Source organism: Cynoglossus semilaevis, chromosome 8 (assembly GCF_000523025.1).
Source record: "Cynoglossus semilaevis isolate Cse_v1.0 chromosome 8, Cse_v1.0, whole genome shotgun sequence".
NCBI classification, from domain to species: domain Eukaryota; kingdom Metazoa; phylum Chordata; class Actinopteri; order Pleuronectiformes; family Cynoglossidae; genus Cynoglossus; species Cynoglossus semilaevis.
Window position 1 is genome coordinate 15,455,215 of NC_024314.1, and position 15,923 is coordinate 15,471,137.

Below are 15,923 nucleotides of genomic sequence, written 5' to 3' on the forward strand. Positions count from 1 at the left end.
CATGAGAAAAGAGAGAAATTCCCCAAATTACCTGGTTGAGCCGGAGTAATCCACCACTGCTGGGAAAAATGGCTGAGTTTCTTGAATCAACTGAGAAAGTATGCTGCAAACAGAGGGATTCAACAAGAACGGTATAACTGCTTTGCTAAAAGACAAGTATAAACTTTACAGGGCTGTTGCATGGGAAGAAAGTCTCCAGGCTGTACCGATAGAGCGGATTTCAGGGAGTGTCCACTCTGTTCTCGAACAGCAAAAGAAGCACTGCGGGCGAGGCAGCCCAGCTCCCTCCACATCCCCTCCCACTTCAACGTGTGGTTGGTGATTCCAATAGGAAACTAATTGTGAACAAGAGTTGAGAATGTTTTAATGACTAATTGTGCCGTTTCAAAAACACACACACAGACACTGACTTACATTGACTTCTGCTGACACTCCTCTGTCCGTCTCCTTCAAGGAGCTCCATGGGAACTGACCGCTGACTTTGTACATGTTGAGAATTAGGCTGGAACAGAGACAGTGCATTTTTTAGCAACGGGGATGACTGAACAATACAGATATGATTCGTGATTTTATTTGTTCACGATACGCCTCTATGTTATGAAAAACACATTAAAATATTAGATAGGAAAGAGAATCTTAGCATCTTTAATTCTGCCACCTCCAGCTCCGCCTCCTGTCTTCTGCCTATTGCTACCGTCTCTAAACCATACATCATGGCTGTTCTCACCACCGTCCTGTAAACCTTTCCCTTCCCCTTAGCTGACACTCTTCTGTCACAGATCCCTCCTGACACTTTTCTCCAGCTGTTCCATCCTGCCTGTACTCTATTTTTCACCTCTCTTCCACAGTCTCCGCTGCTCTGAACAGTTGATCCTAAGCACCTAAACTCCTGCACCTTCACCACCTCTGCTCCTTGTAGCCTCACTATTTCACTGTTCTCCCTTTCCTTTACACACATGTCCTCTGTCTTGCTGCGGCTGACCTTCATTCCTCTTCTTTCTAGTGCAAACCTCCACCTCTCTAGATTCTCTTCTAGCTGCTGCCTACTCTCACTACAGATCACAATGTCATCTGCAAACAACATAGTCCATGGGGACTCCTGTCTGACCTCATCTGTCAATCTGTCCATCACCACAGCAAACAAGAAGGGGCTCAGGGCCGATCCTTGATGTAGTCCCACCTCCACCTTGAAGTCATCTGTCCTTAGTATATTCTAACATCATTTGTATTTATTAATAGTTAACAGTAAATGTATTAATATTAATAGTAATATTGCTGTTGTTTAACATTACATTCAAAAGTATGTCCTGCTGCATACTTGCGCTCAAACTTTCCAGGTTGGGGCTTGAAGAAAGACAGCCCATACGCAGTCTCCTTAGTACCGTATGAAAACTGGAAGGTAAGTTTCTCCGCACGACCAAGCGTGTTGGGTAGTTTAACACCCAGCACCTGCAAAGTACATGGGGAGGAGGCGACAACGGTCAGGTCGGTGACAGTCTTGTTTTAAATAATATGCTTCTGTTCAAGAAAAGGTTATTATTAATTTATCACAAAATAATACAGAAAATGTAGTAAGAATTAAATTGGAGAATCCCATATAATACGGAAAATGTCCAAATGCAGATTTTGGCATCTTCTTTTGAAGTATTAATCTTCTCAGCTAATGCTGAAACAAGGGGGGATCAGACAATCTGCACTTAAAGTAAGAATTAAATTGGAGAATCCCATATTTATCCCTACATGATACTATCCTGGTTCAGTCTGAGTACAGATATGTTCCTACAGGAATGAATTCAGCAAAGATGTTTTTCCTGAATGGTTGTCTTACCATGCTTCCTTCATTGTTTCCAACCATAGTTTTGTAGCTTCCTGTAAGCCTCCTTATCTCAGTCACTTCAAATGTTACATCAAGTCCATTCGGCAGAGCGTCGGTGCCTAAGGAAACATGTCACGCCATGTCATGTCATTTGAGGGCTTCACTGCTGGAATTGGTTATATACAGGAATTAATGACTGACTACATGCACTCACATTGAAAATGTCCCCATTGTAGGGACAGTTAAGGGACTCAATTATTATTAACTATACAGTGCGTGTCATTTCACCCTTTTTAAAAAGTAATGAAAAATATAATCAGATCTCCACAAACGAATTACTGTGATTAACAAGTAATGACAGTCTCAATAAATATTAGAATTATTGTTTTTATAACCAAAATTACAATATCATACAATTTACCTTCAGATGTATCGATAAGAACCTCCACATCTTTGAAAATTCCTAGGCGCAGCAGTTTCTGTCTCGCGACATGTGCTCTTTTCATCACCTGTGTGGAGGCAGGAAAAAGAACCAACTGATGAACTGATTTGTGTGTATGTGCATTCAGGGTGGACCAACTGTACCCCTTGATTTCTGAATATATGCTTAGAGCAGCATTAGCATTACATAGCATAACCGCAACAGCCGTACTAACATCAATGAGGTTTTTGGCCAGGAAGACGTCGGAGATCTCGTAGCCAAGCAGATCTTCTTTTGTTCGTCCAAGACCCTGAATGTTGACGTGTTGCACAACCACCTGCGATAGAATTATGTTTTTGGATTACAACATTATAAGTAAAGTGCATGAAAACACATTTAAAGTAAAAATTCACGGGAGCTGGTTGCCTTTGGCTATATCTATAATATTATAGCATATATTTTACACGTACAATTACAGGGGTCCCCCGACTTCCTACGGCACGATGCAACTCGATTTTCGCCAGAAGTCGGAACTCACATAATGTACATAAGTACATATAACACTAACCTACGCTAACACAGAACATCAGAAGAGTCTAAGCGACGCTTGGGAGCCAAAGTGAATTGCAAAATGTTCAAATAAAACCTCCAAATGAAGTACAATTCAATGTATATACAATTCAATGTATATACAATATATGCGTTCTTGTAAGAATAATGCGGTGTTACTACTAATATATTCATATGCAAAATCACAGATATTGCATTTTCATTCACCAAAGAATGTTATAACATTGTTTACATTCTCCAGGCACCATTAAAGCACCAGACCCATAAAAGACCAAAAGATTGGAACGTATAATATGGCTCACGTCTTTGTTCTCAAGGATCTCCTGCTTTGCCTCCCCCATCCTTTCTGGAGTCTCAACTAAGGTGTCAGGGTGGATGTCCAGGTCACGGCCTTGCATCGGGAGGGTATCCAGACTCTGCACCAGTGACAGAAGCAGAACAAATTGTCATTACAATTCTCAATCACAAAGAAAATTATCGTCGGAGTAGTGAATGTAACTCTAATAGTAATCTCTGGTTTATACAGGTATCAAATATAAGTTAGGTAAGACTAAAATTGAACCAAGAAAATACGTCTGTGGCACATCCATCACATTTGATCACCCAAAGAGGAACACCACCCCCCCTCGGTAAAACACGCTGTCATGCTTTCAATGTGCCGGTGATTTGAGTCATCGTTAGAGGCTAACCTTCCAGTAGGACAGTGAAGAAACTTTACAGTGGTTTAGGGTCGAAGATTAACATGTTTTTAAATAACCGGGTCAACACTTAAACCTAAATATAACTGAAAATGTCACCTTTTTTTTTTAAACAAAGGTAGTATGCTTTGTCCTTGTACGTGGTCCACGAATGACAGGCTTCAACGATACAAATGTTAAAATAAAATAATTCCGGTCTTAACTCATACAATCTATACAAACTTAACTTTTTTTTTGGTTCAAGCCAATGTTCAACAGTACATTTACTCGTAGCTTACAGCACCTATTTTGACTAAAACTCAGATATATAACATCCCTAACCAGAAATAATAAAAAAATTCTGTTGGTGAAAACTCGCATTATTACGGACAGGGTTTACAAACGATATGTGGGTCAGTGTCTTTGCTCGTCCGTGGGTTAGTTTTTCTCACACAGGGTCACAGAAAAGCTGAAAATGACAGGCGCCAGCCTCCCTGTACCGAGCGGAAGGTTATGGTCTACAGACCCCTTACAAACCATATTAAAGCAAGAATAAAAAAAGATTTACCTTAGCATGGACCGCCCCCATGGTGAGAACTGTCCCGAGGTCTTGGAACCGCTAGGTTCCCTTCCCTTAATGACGAATAAACTGACAATTACCGTGGCTACTTCTTCGGGGGACAAACCCTCTTCAGGGAGACGCCATGACAGTTATATGCTGCGTTTACGGACCGCTTTCATGGCATGGGGACACAAGTTTTTTGTTCCTTTCTGTTATTTTCCAAAAATGCCGTACACAAATTTAGAATCATGTTAATATAAATATCAATAAACAACGATTTCTAGGTATTTATTTCCAATTATTGAAAGGCGGCTATGACTAAATCCGTATTTAATACTTTATTATTAATGATTTCTCAGTTCAGAAGTTACGGCCTTTAACTCTTTATTTGGTGTTAAATATTATTTACGTTATTATGAATAATCTTCGTTCTATTAACGCTATAATATGAACCGTCTTGTTCGTTTTTAATTACCGTATTATAAAAAAATGCGCTAAAACGTGATGTGCAATTGGACTAGTTCATTCAGAAACACATTTTCTTGCATATAAATAACACATGATTCCTGTATTAACCCCTTTGAAACCCGTGCTTATATTTTGCTATTGGTGAATACAAGGTTCACCTTTTCCCGGCGGGTGTTAGACGTTTATTGGATAAATTCAGCAAAATTACGTCACTATCACGGAAGCTGGGATTCTACGTAATGATTGGACGAACGGTTTAAGGGGCGGAACTACTTTTTGACGAATGCGCTTTAGAAAAAATGAAAAATTGTCTATGCAGAGTTTTGAAGTAAACATTCAATGTTTGTTTTAGGATTTCTGGCCCATTTCTGTTTGTTCGAATAGGTCGTTTGAAACGCCGGGATTTCTGCTCAGTGTTTGAATGCGAAATACTCGAATTCTGCGATTTTTACTTAACCAAATGTCAAAAATGTTTAGAGTCATACTGAAAATGCATCTTTAACACAGATAAGTGAAAAATATTATTATTTATTTTATGTGTTCGTTTCTTGATCTCTCATGATGGCAGGTGAGACGCGGTCAGGTGCCTCCCCTGACCGCACGTCACTGGTTGATTTTTTGTGTGTGCGTGTGTAGTTTCTGCTTATTCTGTCTAGTAAATCTTTGTGGAGTTTAGAACAGAATTTGGATTAACTTGCATCACAAGTTCAATAAAAATAATAAAACCAAGGAAAAATATTTTTAAATCTGAGTCTGACAGTATACTACCAGCATTTAAAGTTTGCTGAATATTTGTTTTACTCTGGTTTCTTCGTTACAGCCATACTATATGCAGTATTAGGTTAACTGTTTACTCAAAAGTAAGTATCTAATTAACTGTACGAGTCCTTTCCTTCTAAAATGAATAAAGAAAGTTTGTTTTAGGCTCCAGATTTAGTTCAACAATATAATTATTCTTTTGAGTAAAGGTTGTGGTAATTAGTGTAAATAAGGCTTGTCTAGGTAACGTTTGTGTTCCTTGTGTCCCGCCATCAAAAGAATGAAAAAAGCTGGAGGAGTATTTAGACTTTGTCCAGCAGGTGGCGACATTTCACTTGTCTTAAATTTAGAAAGTTTTTGACGTGAGGCGTTATGCTTATTGTGTCTGACGGGAAGATGAGTAAATACGTCGAGTTACAATAATAACTGGTGGCAGGTACACCGAGGATAATTAAAACGAGGACATATATTTAGAGTAAAATAAATAAAAAACAGTTATATACGACACTGGAGTATTAATACATGTACATATAAACGAATCAGTGAACAATGACAAGTAATATAATCATTATTTTATTAGTATTATTATTATTGTTATTAATATTATTATTATTATTATTTGACATATTTGAATAAAGAATCATCATTAGTGCGCAACGTAGTATGGTGGGTTTTTCTTGACTTAACCCTGTGAAAGACAGGCGGTACTCTTACCAGTAAAATCATACAAGTGTTTTATTTAGCATTTTTAAACGTTTCCTATAGTCGTGTAATATAAGTGTCATTTAAGTAAACCCACATTCATACAAATACGTGTATAACAAGTAATATATTATTATATAACAACATATTCTTATTCGAAGTATTTGACCCGTCCACTTCTTTCCAGTTGATATGAATGATCCTTATGTACCCAGACATCTTCCCTTCCCTCCTGCCCTCGCTCTACCCCCCTCCGCCTAGCCGGTCTCTCTCTCTTTCTCGGTAACCACTGGCAAAAATAAACCAATCAGAAAGCTCCGACTCTCTCTCTCTCACACACACACACACTCTCCCTCTCACTCTCTCATTGTCTTCCTCTCTGTCTCTGGCATCAGAAACACAGAATCCGTCTCTCACAGACACGCAGTCGCAGACATTGTCGCGCATACGCACGAGCGCGCACACGGACAGCAGGCACGGCCGTGAGAGCTCCGGCTGAATCGTCACACGGTTGTCAGCCAGCATGGAGCCCGTGCGCTTTCTGCGGGACTTATTTTTGGTTTGTTTGTTTCTCGCGGTCACAAACACGTGCGGCAGAGTGATGGGGGCTGTCGGGCTGGAAGGTAAGAGCTCTCCTCTCCTTTTCATCATCAGCAACTCCACAGTGGAGTCCGTTTGCACCGGTCACTCCAACGGTGCCGGCTGTTACCGGCAGTGCACAGTGTTGAATAGTGAATGCCGCCGTGCACGTTCTACAAGACCGCTTTGCATACACGCACGCACGCGCACACAACGCCGTGCACGTTTCTCATACACCTTTCATACACATTTTAACAATCAAAACCACAGAAGAAACTTGACGAGTAAATACAAAGACGATACTAGTACTAGTACCACTGCTACCGCCCCCCTCCGCCCTCCTCCGTAACAGTCTGATAAAATAAATGTTTAAGGTTTTTAGTCAAATGTCAGCATTACACCTTATTTTCCCCTCCGCGGTGGTGGAGGGGAAAATGAACTTCACTGAAACTTCTGTTTCCTGCGCGCACCAGTCTCCTACTCCAACGGGTAACCGCAGCTTAATCCGTTGGGTGACGCTGTGCTGTGAGAGGAACAACTGTTTTCACGTCTCCCCGTCTGAAAAAAAAAAACCGCGGTTCGGACACGAAGGAGCCGCTAGACTAGACAAGACCACAGAGCATCTTGTCTTTTGGCTTTCAGAGCCAGTGGTCAGCCCCGTCTGCTGTGAAAACTCCGACCCTGGGGCTGAACACAAATCAGGATGCGACGGCATTATGCAATGACACATCATGTTTATACAACAGCTCAGATGAAGGAAGAGTTTTTATTTACAGTTATTTGTTGCCGGGAATGGATTTGCCTTTTTAAGACAGAGGTATAAAGGCAGATGATTATGTAAGACATGGGTCCCCAACCCCCGGTTCGGGGGCCGGTACCTGTCCGTAGGTTATTTGGTACTGGGCCACAGTAGGACACAGTAGAAAAAAATGTACTTCAGTTAAAAAAATAATTCAGTCATATATCTTTACTTTTTTCATTCGAATATAATGTTTCAAAACAACAGGTCCTTCAGTCTCTGACACCGACAGAGTAAAGTCTGAAAGATGTTTTATTTTGAAAATGTAATGATCCTTCAATGATGGTGCAGTATTACTGGTCCGCTGTAACGACCTGCCTTACAAAAGACACAAAAAAGGTTGGAGACCGCTGATGTGAGACATTACTGAAATTAAATAGTTAATGAGTAAATATCAGGCTATGACCTCGGCAGAACATGAATAAATAATTAACCTTTTACAGTAAATAAAAAAACTTTCCCAAATGTCCCTAAAAAGATTGATTTTTTTTGTTTGGAACTGTAACAATCAGGGGTGTCAAACATACGGCCTGTGGGCCCAAACCAGCCCGCTTGGCAACCAAAATGAATTTGTCACCCCTCACATGTGAAGGTAGATTCACAAATCCTACACTTGGAAACATTTAAAAACAGTTAAATTGCCGACTTGGTTAAAAGGGATATGTTAACAAACACTGCTTAAAAAGCATTGTTTTCACACTGTGATCAGTTTTAATACATTTTTTTTTTTTGCTGTGAGCTGCACAGCTAACAGAAAAACCCAAAAAAAAAACAAACAAACAAACAGAAAAAGCCCTAAAGAAACATTTAATTTATTTGAATGTAGTGATGTCAAGGTTATAGATTTTCTTGGTGCGATTATGGTCAGATAATTATCAAGATTATTATGCGTTTTTGTTTAGTTTTTATTCCGCGTGATTTAAACCCCCTCTTGTGCAAACACACGTTTAGTTAAAAAAAATAAAATTGAAGTTTTTAGAAAAAGTGACAAAGAGCTTAAACATGTGGATTTGTTCGGTTCTAATTTCCTCTTCTTCCACCTGCTTCCCTGCTCTCAACAGCAGAGATTACAATGTCATCAGCAAACATCACGGTCCAGGGAGCCTCCTGCCTGACCTCATCTGTCAACCTGCCCATCACCACGGCAAACAATGACTCACTTGAACCCATCAGTCACTCTGACCTCACACCTAACGACTGTCTCGCTGGCCTTGTACATGTCCTGCATAATGCTCACGTGCTGCTACTGCTGACTCCACAGTGACTTCACGATACCTCAGTTCCTTCTTAGCTCCGCATTCATACGCTTTAAATACACAAAGACGCACCTGATCCGAACACGTTGGCTAGTCCTCACTTCGACAACTATTTCCCCCAGCTTTGTTGTATGGCTGAACTATGCAGTTATAACAACTGCACCTCAGCCTCGTTCGCAAAGATTGGTACCAGCACATTCTTTCTCCGTCGCCAGGCGTACTTTCTCTGTGTTAACCAACCTGGTGTAAAAGTCTACTGCACTCTCTCTTCAGCATCTGAAAAACAGGTGTGAAGTTGCGGCCCATGAACAGTATTGTCGTTTTAACACAAATCAAAGTATATCAATACTGTCCCGCGTTAGTTCTTATTTAGAAATATATTGTGATATATTGAAATATTGGCCAACCTAATATTTTTACGCATGCATGGTACAGACAAGGATACACATATATTCTCCAAACTAAGGAGGCATGGTGATGCAACCACGCAAACAAACCTCTGGTTAACTTCCTGTGTGTGTGTGTGTGTGTGTGTGTGTGTGTGTTAATCCATGTATTGTTAGTCATCCGTCTTGGGAATCAGTGCTCGGATGCAGCCGAGTCCTCCATCAATGAGCCGATAATATGAAGCCCCCCCCCATTAGCTGAATGGTAAAACCTTGACCTTTGACCTCTTTTCACTGTCATACAAAGACCTTGTGATTCCTCTCTGTCACTTGAAGGATATCCTGGATTGGACTAATCTGCAAACACCTTATTATTGGAGCTCTGCCTGACCAACGTAGGGAGACACGTACACTCAGCTTTGACTTTATTCACACAGGATGTGTGTCAAAAAATCTGTCTTTTCCCCCCTTTGTTATAATGCAAAAAAGTACATTAGATACATCTTCATATTAAGGTTCGATTCCCAGAGAAACCGAATATCCCTAATGGTGCCTAAAGTGTTTGAGTTACTAAATGGCGCCTCCGGTTCCAACCCACGTAAAGACATAGATTGTAAATTTCCCCATTATAGGATGAATAAGGGACTTAATTATTATTATTTTTTATTATTAATGAAGACCTTAAAAACAATTAAAACAAATGCATTAAACTGCTTTGAATTAGATACTAAAAACCGCCTTCAGCGGTGTCCTGTTTGTTCAAACCCACATCCTAATAATTTCATTATGGCCATTGAAAGCATCAATTATGCAGAAGTGTAGTATAACGAGTCGTTACATCCTAGATAACTCATGTAGCCGTAATAACGCCATTACTGAAGCAACGAACCCACAAAGCACAATTTAACCACAGCTGCAACGTAATCCACGACAAAAAACATCAACGCACAATAGAACTGTTAAATTATTAAAAATACAAAATTAATTTTATTCACCAAAACCTCAGGTTATTTGTACACAAAACCCGTCCTCCTCTCTTTCTTGAAGAAGAGTTCAGTTACACTGTTGTACAGTTGATCTGTGTGTTTCACTTCTTTTCTATCTCCATCCCTGTTACTGATGAAAGTCCAGTCTGTCCTGTCGTATGTATGCCATAGGTTTTTTAAAAAAAAATTTGCTTTAGGCTGAGAATGTTCGCTTGACAGAAGCAGTGGACTTGGAGTCAGTTTCCTAGATTCAAGACTGTTCTCTGACCATCCAATCGAATCACTCAAAATGCCAACATAACGCTGGGCCAGCGATATGCCAGTTTAATGCCAGCTCAAAATCTGATTGGTTAAAGAAACAACATCATTGCCATTCATTTTAGGCTCTGAAGGCCTAAGGAATGTGGCAACCCATGAGACTGAAATATGATTGGATAAAAAATGTGTGCCTGGAAGCAGCGAAAGAAGATAACGATAATGAATATTGAGAACAACTGCTGTATTATTTTATAAATATTCATGATTGTATCATGCATTAAAAAATCACTGATCCTGATACTGTATTTTTTAGGAGGCCTTTGAGTATCTCAAATCTTTACTCATATCTCGAAGCAAAAACTACTACTACTACTCGAAGGCTTGCTCCTATCTCTAAATACTCATATGTCGAGATGTTCATATCTATCTCGAAATACTCATATGTCGAGATGTTCATATCTCCAGGTTCCACTCTATTTGTATAGTCAACAATTATTCCAAAATATATTCACTAGTTGCCGCCCTAGTACTGTGCTGTTGGAAGAACATCAGATTCACTTGCACACTATGTCCCCGATGAATAATAACAATAATAATAATAATACAAAGTAATCTTTATAGCCAAGGTCTTCCTGTTTGACCAAATGTTCCTGTTTGTCTCCGTACAGATGCCGACGAATGCGCTGATGGCACTGATCACTGTCATATTGATGCCCTCTGTCAAAACACACCAAAAGCCTACAACTGCATCTGCAAGCCAGGGTACAAAGGAGATGGGAAGCATTGTGAAGGTGAGTGAGGTTTTATCGACTTTCTCCTCTTTAACTCTCGTGTTTTCGTCTCTTTTTGTAATTGAAAGTTCTACATCTGCATTTCATCCTCTTTTTTTTTCTACAAAAAGGAAGTATGAAATATGCTGTAATTTATTTACAGTAGTGGACATGTTTCTGCAAGATGAGTTGCTGGTGTAGTTTTGTTTAAGTGTCTCTGCTGTCTTTCTTCACGTACTGCCCTTCGTTGCGACTAAATGTAGCTAGCTAAGAACGTTTGGGGAATGAGCTGATGGTTGTAGGACAACTTGTGCTGCAAAGGTTCTAAGGTAGAAGTTCTTCGTATTTTTGGACTTTCCCACAAATTTCTCGAAATTTCTTTTTGAAAGATTATTTTGAGTGTCTACATTAGCAACAGATGGGGATTTTAGTTAGCATGTTGTAGGATGTGAGCTGTGCTGAAGCAGGTTTCTTGACTGGGTTCTCTATCAGTTGGGGTTTCCAAGCGTTTGGGAGTCAACCCCCCGTCCCATCACATGTCACCCTTTAGGCCATTGACGGACATATAGCCTGTTGGTTTGAAAGTTCTAGTTTCACTTTCTTCCATCACCACTCATTTTGGGCTCCTCCCAAATTATACAATTTGGACAAGTTTGGCGGCCCGAATTACAAAGCTGAACTGGGCCTTAGTTTGCACATGCCTGGGTTAGACGTTGGTGCTAATAAGTTTAAAGATATTTGAAGGAAAGGGTTGTCAAAGCAGTGCAGGAGAGAGAGGGAGAGAGAGAGAGAGAGAGAGAGAGCGCCAGAGAGACAGAGAGAGAGAGAACGAGTGACTGTCCACTATGATGTTTTATTCTATTTGCACTGATGGCAACAGCTTCTGACAGGAAGGCAAAATGAAGACTGATAGTGCCTCATCATGACCTCTGACCTTGTTGATTAGATATGGCTGCGTGTTTGGCCAGCTGTGTTTTCCGTCAACAGACATTATGGCTAACATTGATGGCCTGTGCCATTAGCTAGTGTAATATTCCTGGAAGCATCAGGAAACACTCGATTTCTTCAGCTGGCTGTTGATCTCGGCTCATCTGTCATCGGCAACACTCTAGCCAACAGTCGACCAACAGATTGCTAAATCAAGTCATGGATTACGGGAAATGTCATTAAGGTTTTGGGGAGGTAAAAAAACACCACAAAATATATTTTTTAAAATGTGAATCACCACTGCACACAATGAAATTTGTCCTCTCCCTTTAACCCAAATGGCTGCATATATCGGTATCAGTTGATATCGGAATCGGAAATTAAGTGTTTGGATATCGGCAAAAAGTTAATATCGGACATACCTAATCCCTAGTCATGATTATTTTGGTCAGTACTGAAATCAAAATCAATCAAGGCTTTGTATATATTGCACATTTATTTCACAGCGTGACATTTTCCTTCACAAATTCTTGGCAAATTTCCTATAAAATAGCTGAAAAAATATAATTTCTTTTGCTAATCATACAGATGCTGATCTTGTTATTATATATAGTCTGTGCTCTACTGTTTCTGCACTTTGTAGAAATGCCCTCTTATCTTTTGTCACGTTACAGTACTGCACACTTTGTACATATCATTAGTTTCCCTGCTGTTTAACAATCAAATGAATAGATTAATAATACAATAAAATACTTTATACTTCTGAATCACTTTCAGCAAATTTCAATTTTGAAATTCTATGCAACTAAGGAGAATTCCTTCAGCTGTGCTGCCTGTCAGTGAATTGAAAAAAAAAATAACATAGAATTATTCTTATATTTTACTGTTGTATATCCAATTGTTGCTCTAATAGACACATTTGTTATTTGAACACACTGTGGGGAAGAGGTTTTTGCTTCATGAAGCTATAAATACCAAGCGACTGACAGGGTGACTGACAACTGTCAAATTGATTGTGAGGGTCTGTAGACTGATTGATATTGTTGAAGACGAGGGCACTGAAGACTGAAAAAACAACACTCAACATATTTAATAATACATTTATCCAAAGACTTACATGTGGGTGAGGAGTCAATAGGAAGTCCTTCTGGGAATCAAACCCAGGACTCTCTGCTCTTAGCTTGCAGCGCAGGCATCCTAACCGCTACACTAAGGAAACCGCTAGATTTTTATTTTTCCTGTTTTAATCATGATTAATCATAATTAAGTACGACTATGGTTCAGGATGATTTACCCACAATTACCTTGTCATTAATATGAATAGAAACTGTAAACGTTTGACAACCCAAACAATAATTACCTTTAATTTTTCCATCTTATATAAAACGTTAGGTTAATAGCTCATAAGGACTCCCGTTATTTGAATGTATTTCTTGTAGAAAAAGACGAAAAAGTACTACGTGTAACAGATTGATATAATTATTGCTCATCTGAAGGGGCCAATTTGGGGATAGCTCTCGTTGGAGATCCGTTAACTTGTGTTGTGTGTACATAATTGACTTCCAGTAAACATGTCTGCTTGTCTTCATGATGAAGAATCTGGCATTTATTTGGCTTCTTCTTCTTCTTCTTTTTTGTACAGTTTCAACCCAAATATATGTTGATCATTCAGTCTTATGTGCCCTCTTCAAAGGAACTGCACTCCAACCAGAGTCACCATGCTAATTATCTTAAAAGAAAGGATTTGAGGATGCAAATTCACTGTACACAGCACGGCGGCACGTGTGTCTTCGTTCCCCGATCCTTTCATCTGAACATCAGAGTTGTGGTTTTTGTGTGCATGTGATTACCTTTGTATGTGTTGCTCTCAGTCTCAGTCATTTGTGTGTAAATATTTGTGTGGCAGACAGGGTTGTGTCTTTCTGCAGGATGTGGTTGTTGAAAGCCTGCGTTTATGTGTGTGTGTGTGTGTGTGTGTGTGTTGTGAGCCAGCGTTTCAGTCTTGGTCAGAGTTGTGTATCCCAGTAATAGATCAAGTCAGCCAGGTTAGGTTACAGATGGTTTGAAAATCTTTGAGAAACTTTGGGATGACAAAGACAACTTGGTGTCAGTCATGAATGTGATGAATGGATAGCAAGTAAATGGTGTTGTTGTGGCGATTTCCAGTAGGGAAAACCTCACTGCTTCCCACATAGTATACTGTTCATTGCTTTTAAAGTGGGTGCTGCCAGGGGGCGCTAAGGGCTTCAGAAAATTGGAGGTAAAATTATGCATAGTACGTACACATATATAACATATGTACAGTATATATATACACATATTTGTATTGTTGTACTTATATATGTGTGTGTATATGTATGTACTTTATTTCTGGAATATAAGTCGCACAAGCCAAAGGATAAAAAAATGCGACTTACAGGAGTAGCAGATACTGGTGCCAAGGCTAGAGTGGCCTTTCGCGGCTGTCAGTGTGAAAATAACAAACCTTAACCCTAAATCCAAGTGGGGTGGGTGAGTAGAAAGAAGTGACTTTAAATGGCAACACGTGAAGAGGCTTAGATCAAGAATGAATGATAATACCGTGGCGTCGTTGAAGGATCATTACATTTTCTAAATAAAACATCTTTCAGACTTTTAAACTGGCAGCTATTTCGAGGTTGGATGCAGACCGTGCACTCCTGGGAAGCATGAGACAACCTAAAAAAAAATCTATTGCGACCCACCTGAGGGTTGCGACCCAGTCTTTGGTAAACAATGTACTATTGTATGTCCCAGAACTGATTATTATAACATTGTTCAGCAAGTCTGTATCAAATAAGTAGCTCAAATAAGTGCCACCAGGGGGCCACCAAAAGGTTGGTGACCCCTGGTCTAACATTTCTAATGAAGACATTACTAGGGATTACTGGTAATCCCTAGTAATTGGGTGTGTGATGATGCACAGGTGCAGATGATTAAAACGGCTTAAAAAAAAGGGAAGCAGCGTGTACAAGTCTCACAGCTCGACAGAAAGTCCCTACAGGGACCGATGGCAACTCACTGTGACTGGACTGTTGGCAACTAGAATGGGCTGCTGGTGTTCCTCTACATCACACAGGAGCTGCATATTTACAAGGGTATTTCCTGAGGGGGAGTTTGAGGTGAGGAGGATAAGTGGTGGGGGGTGAGAAGGGGTGACAATAGGAGGACAGGACTTGCTGGAGCCCTGTTGATGAGGAACCTACTTTTTTTCCCATTTATTTTGAAGAATATTGGGATGTAGGAGTTTAAGGTTCTCGACAACTTCAAGCCTCGGCACAAACCCTGTAGAAACGTTGTGTCAGAGAACACAGTGTGGAAGGCCGTCTTCCTCTCCGCCTGTCAAATATTCCATGTCTCGCATGCAGGGGCAGGACTGTTTATTTAAAGCAGTTCTGCATGGTAACCATATTTGACAGGCTCAACAACGTAGGTGGGGCTAATGAGTACAAACCAGATGACACTCTCTGGACTCTCCTTGTTTTCGTGTCATTGTACTTTCTTATTTCTGACCTTATGTGGGGACACGTTGAATAGTGATTGGCCTTCTGGAGTCAGGGTCTCTTTAACTCTTCGGATGACACAAATGTTTTTTCTCTTCCAGACATTGACGAGTGTGAAAATGACTACAATGGGGGATGTGTCCATGAATGCATCAACATCCCAGGAAACTACCGGTGCACCTGTTATGATGGATTCAACCTGGCAGGCGATGGACACAATTGCATGGGTGAGAACAGTAAAGTATAAAACACACACTTATTTCAAATTAGACAGGTTGCTGTGTGATGTGACCTTATGTAATATAGTATAAAACAACAAAATATATGTAGACATATACACAAACGATCACGATTCTTATTACATATGATATAACATAACTACGCTGATATTGGCCGATAATATCCGACAGCTGTATACATATCTGTTTATCTATCTATCTATCTATCTATCTATCTATCTATCTAT

At 39.9% G+C, this 15,923-nt stretch overlaps 2 protein-coding genes across 3 annotated transcripts in view; one reads left to right on the forward strand and one right to left on the reverse strand.

The window, feature by feature from the left end:
• The window catches only part of samm50l (sorting and assembly machinery component 50 homolog, like), a 7,701-nt gene extending 3,485 nt beyond the window's left edge, over window positions 1–4,216 (reverse strand). Inside the window, exons 1-9 of the mRNA XM_008315225.3 lie at window positions 4,053–4,216; window positions 3,110–3,223; window positions 2,473–2,574; window positions 2,238–2,325; window positions 1,829–1,935; window positions 1,319–1,449; window positions 415–502; window positions 207–335; window positions 32–103 (exon numbers count right to left, since the gene is read on the reverse strand). Coding sequence (XP_008313447.1) covers window positions 32–103; window positions 207–335; window positions 415–502; window positions 1,319–1,449; window positions 1,829–1,935; window positions 2,238–2,325; window positions 2,473–2,574; window positions 3,110–3,223; window positions 4,053–4,073 — 852 coding nt within the window. The 5' untranslated portion in view covers window positions 4,074–4,216. The remainder of the gene's footprint in view (window positions 1–31; window positions 104–206; window positions 336–414; window positions 503–1,318; window positions 1,450–1,828; window positions 1,936–2,237; window positions 2,326–2,472; window positions 2,575–3,109; window positions 3,224–4,052) is intronic.
• Window positions 4,217–6,355: 2,139 nt separating this feature from the next.
• scube1 (signal peptide, CUB domain, EGF-like 1) overlaps window positions 6,356–15,923 on the forward strand; it is a 57,773-nt gene continuing 48,205 nt past the window's right edge. For both annotated transcript variants that reach the window (XM_008315226.3, XM_008315227.3), the window contains exons 1-3: window positions 6,356–6,598; window positions 10,908–11,030; window positions 15,559–15,684. In XM_008315226.3, coding sequence (XP_008313448.1) covers window positions 6,499–6,598; window positions 10,908–11,030; window positions 15,559–15,684 — 349 coding nt within the window. In that variant the 5' untranslated portion in view covers window positions 6,356–6,498. The remainder of the gene's footprint in view (window positions 6,599–10,907; window positions 11,031–15,558; window positions 15,685–15,923) is intronic.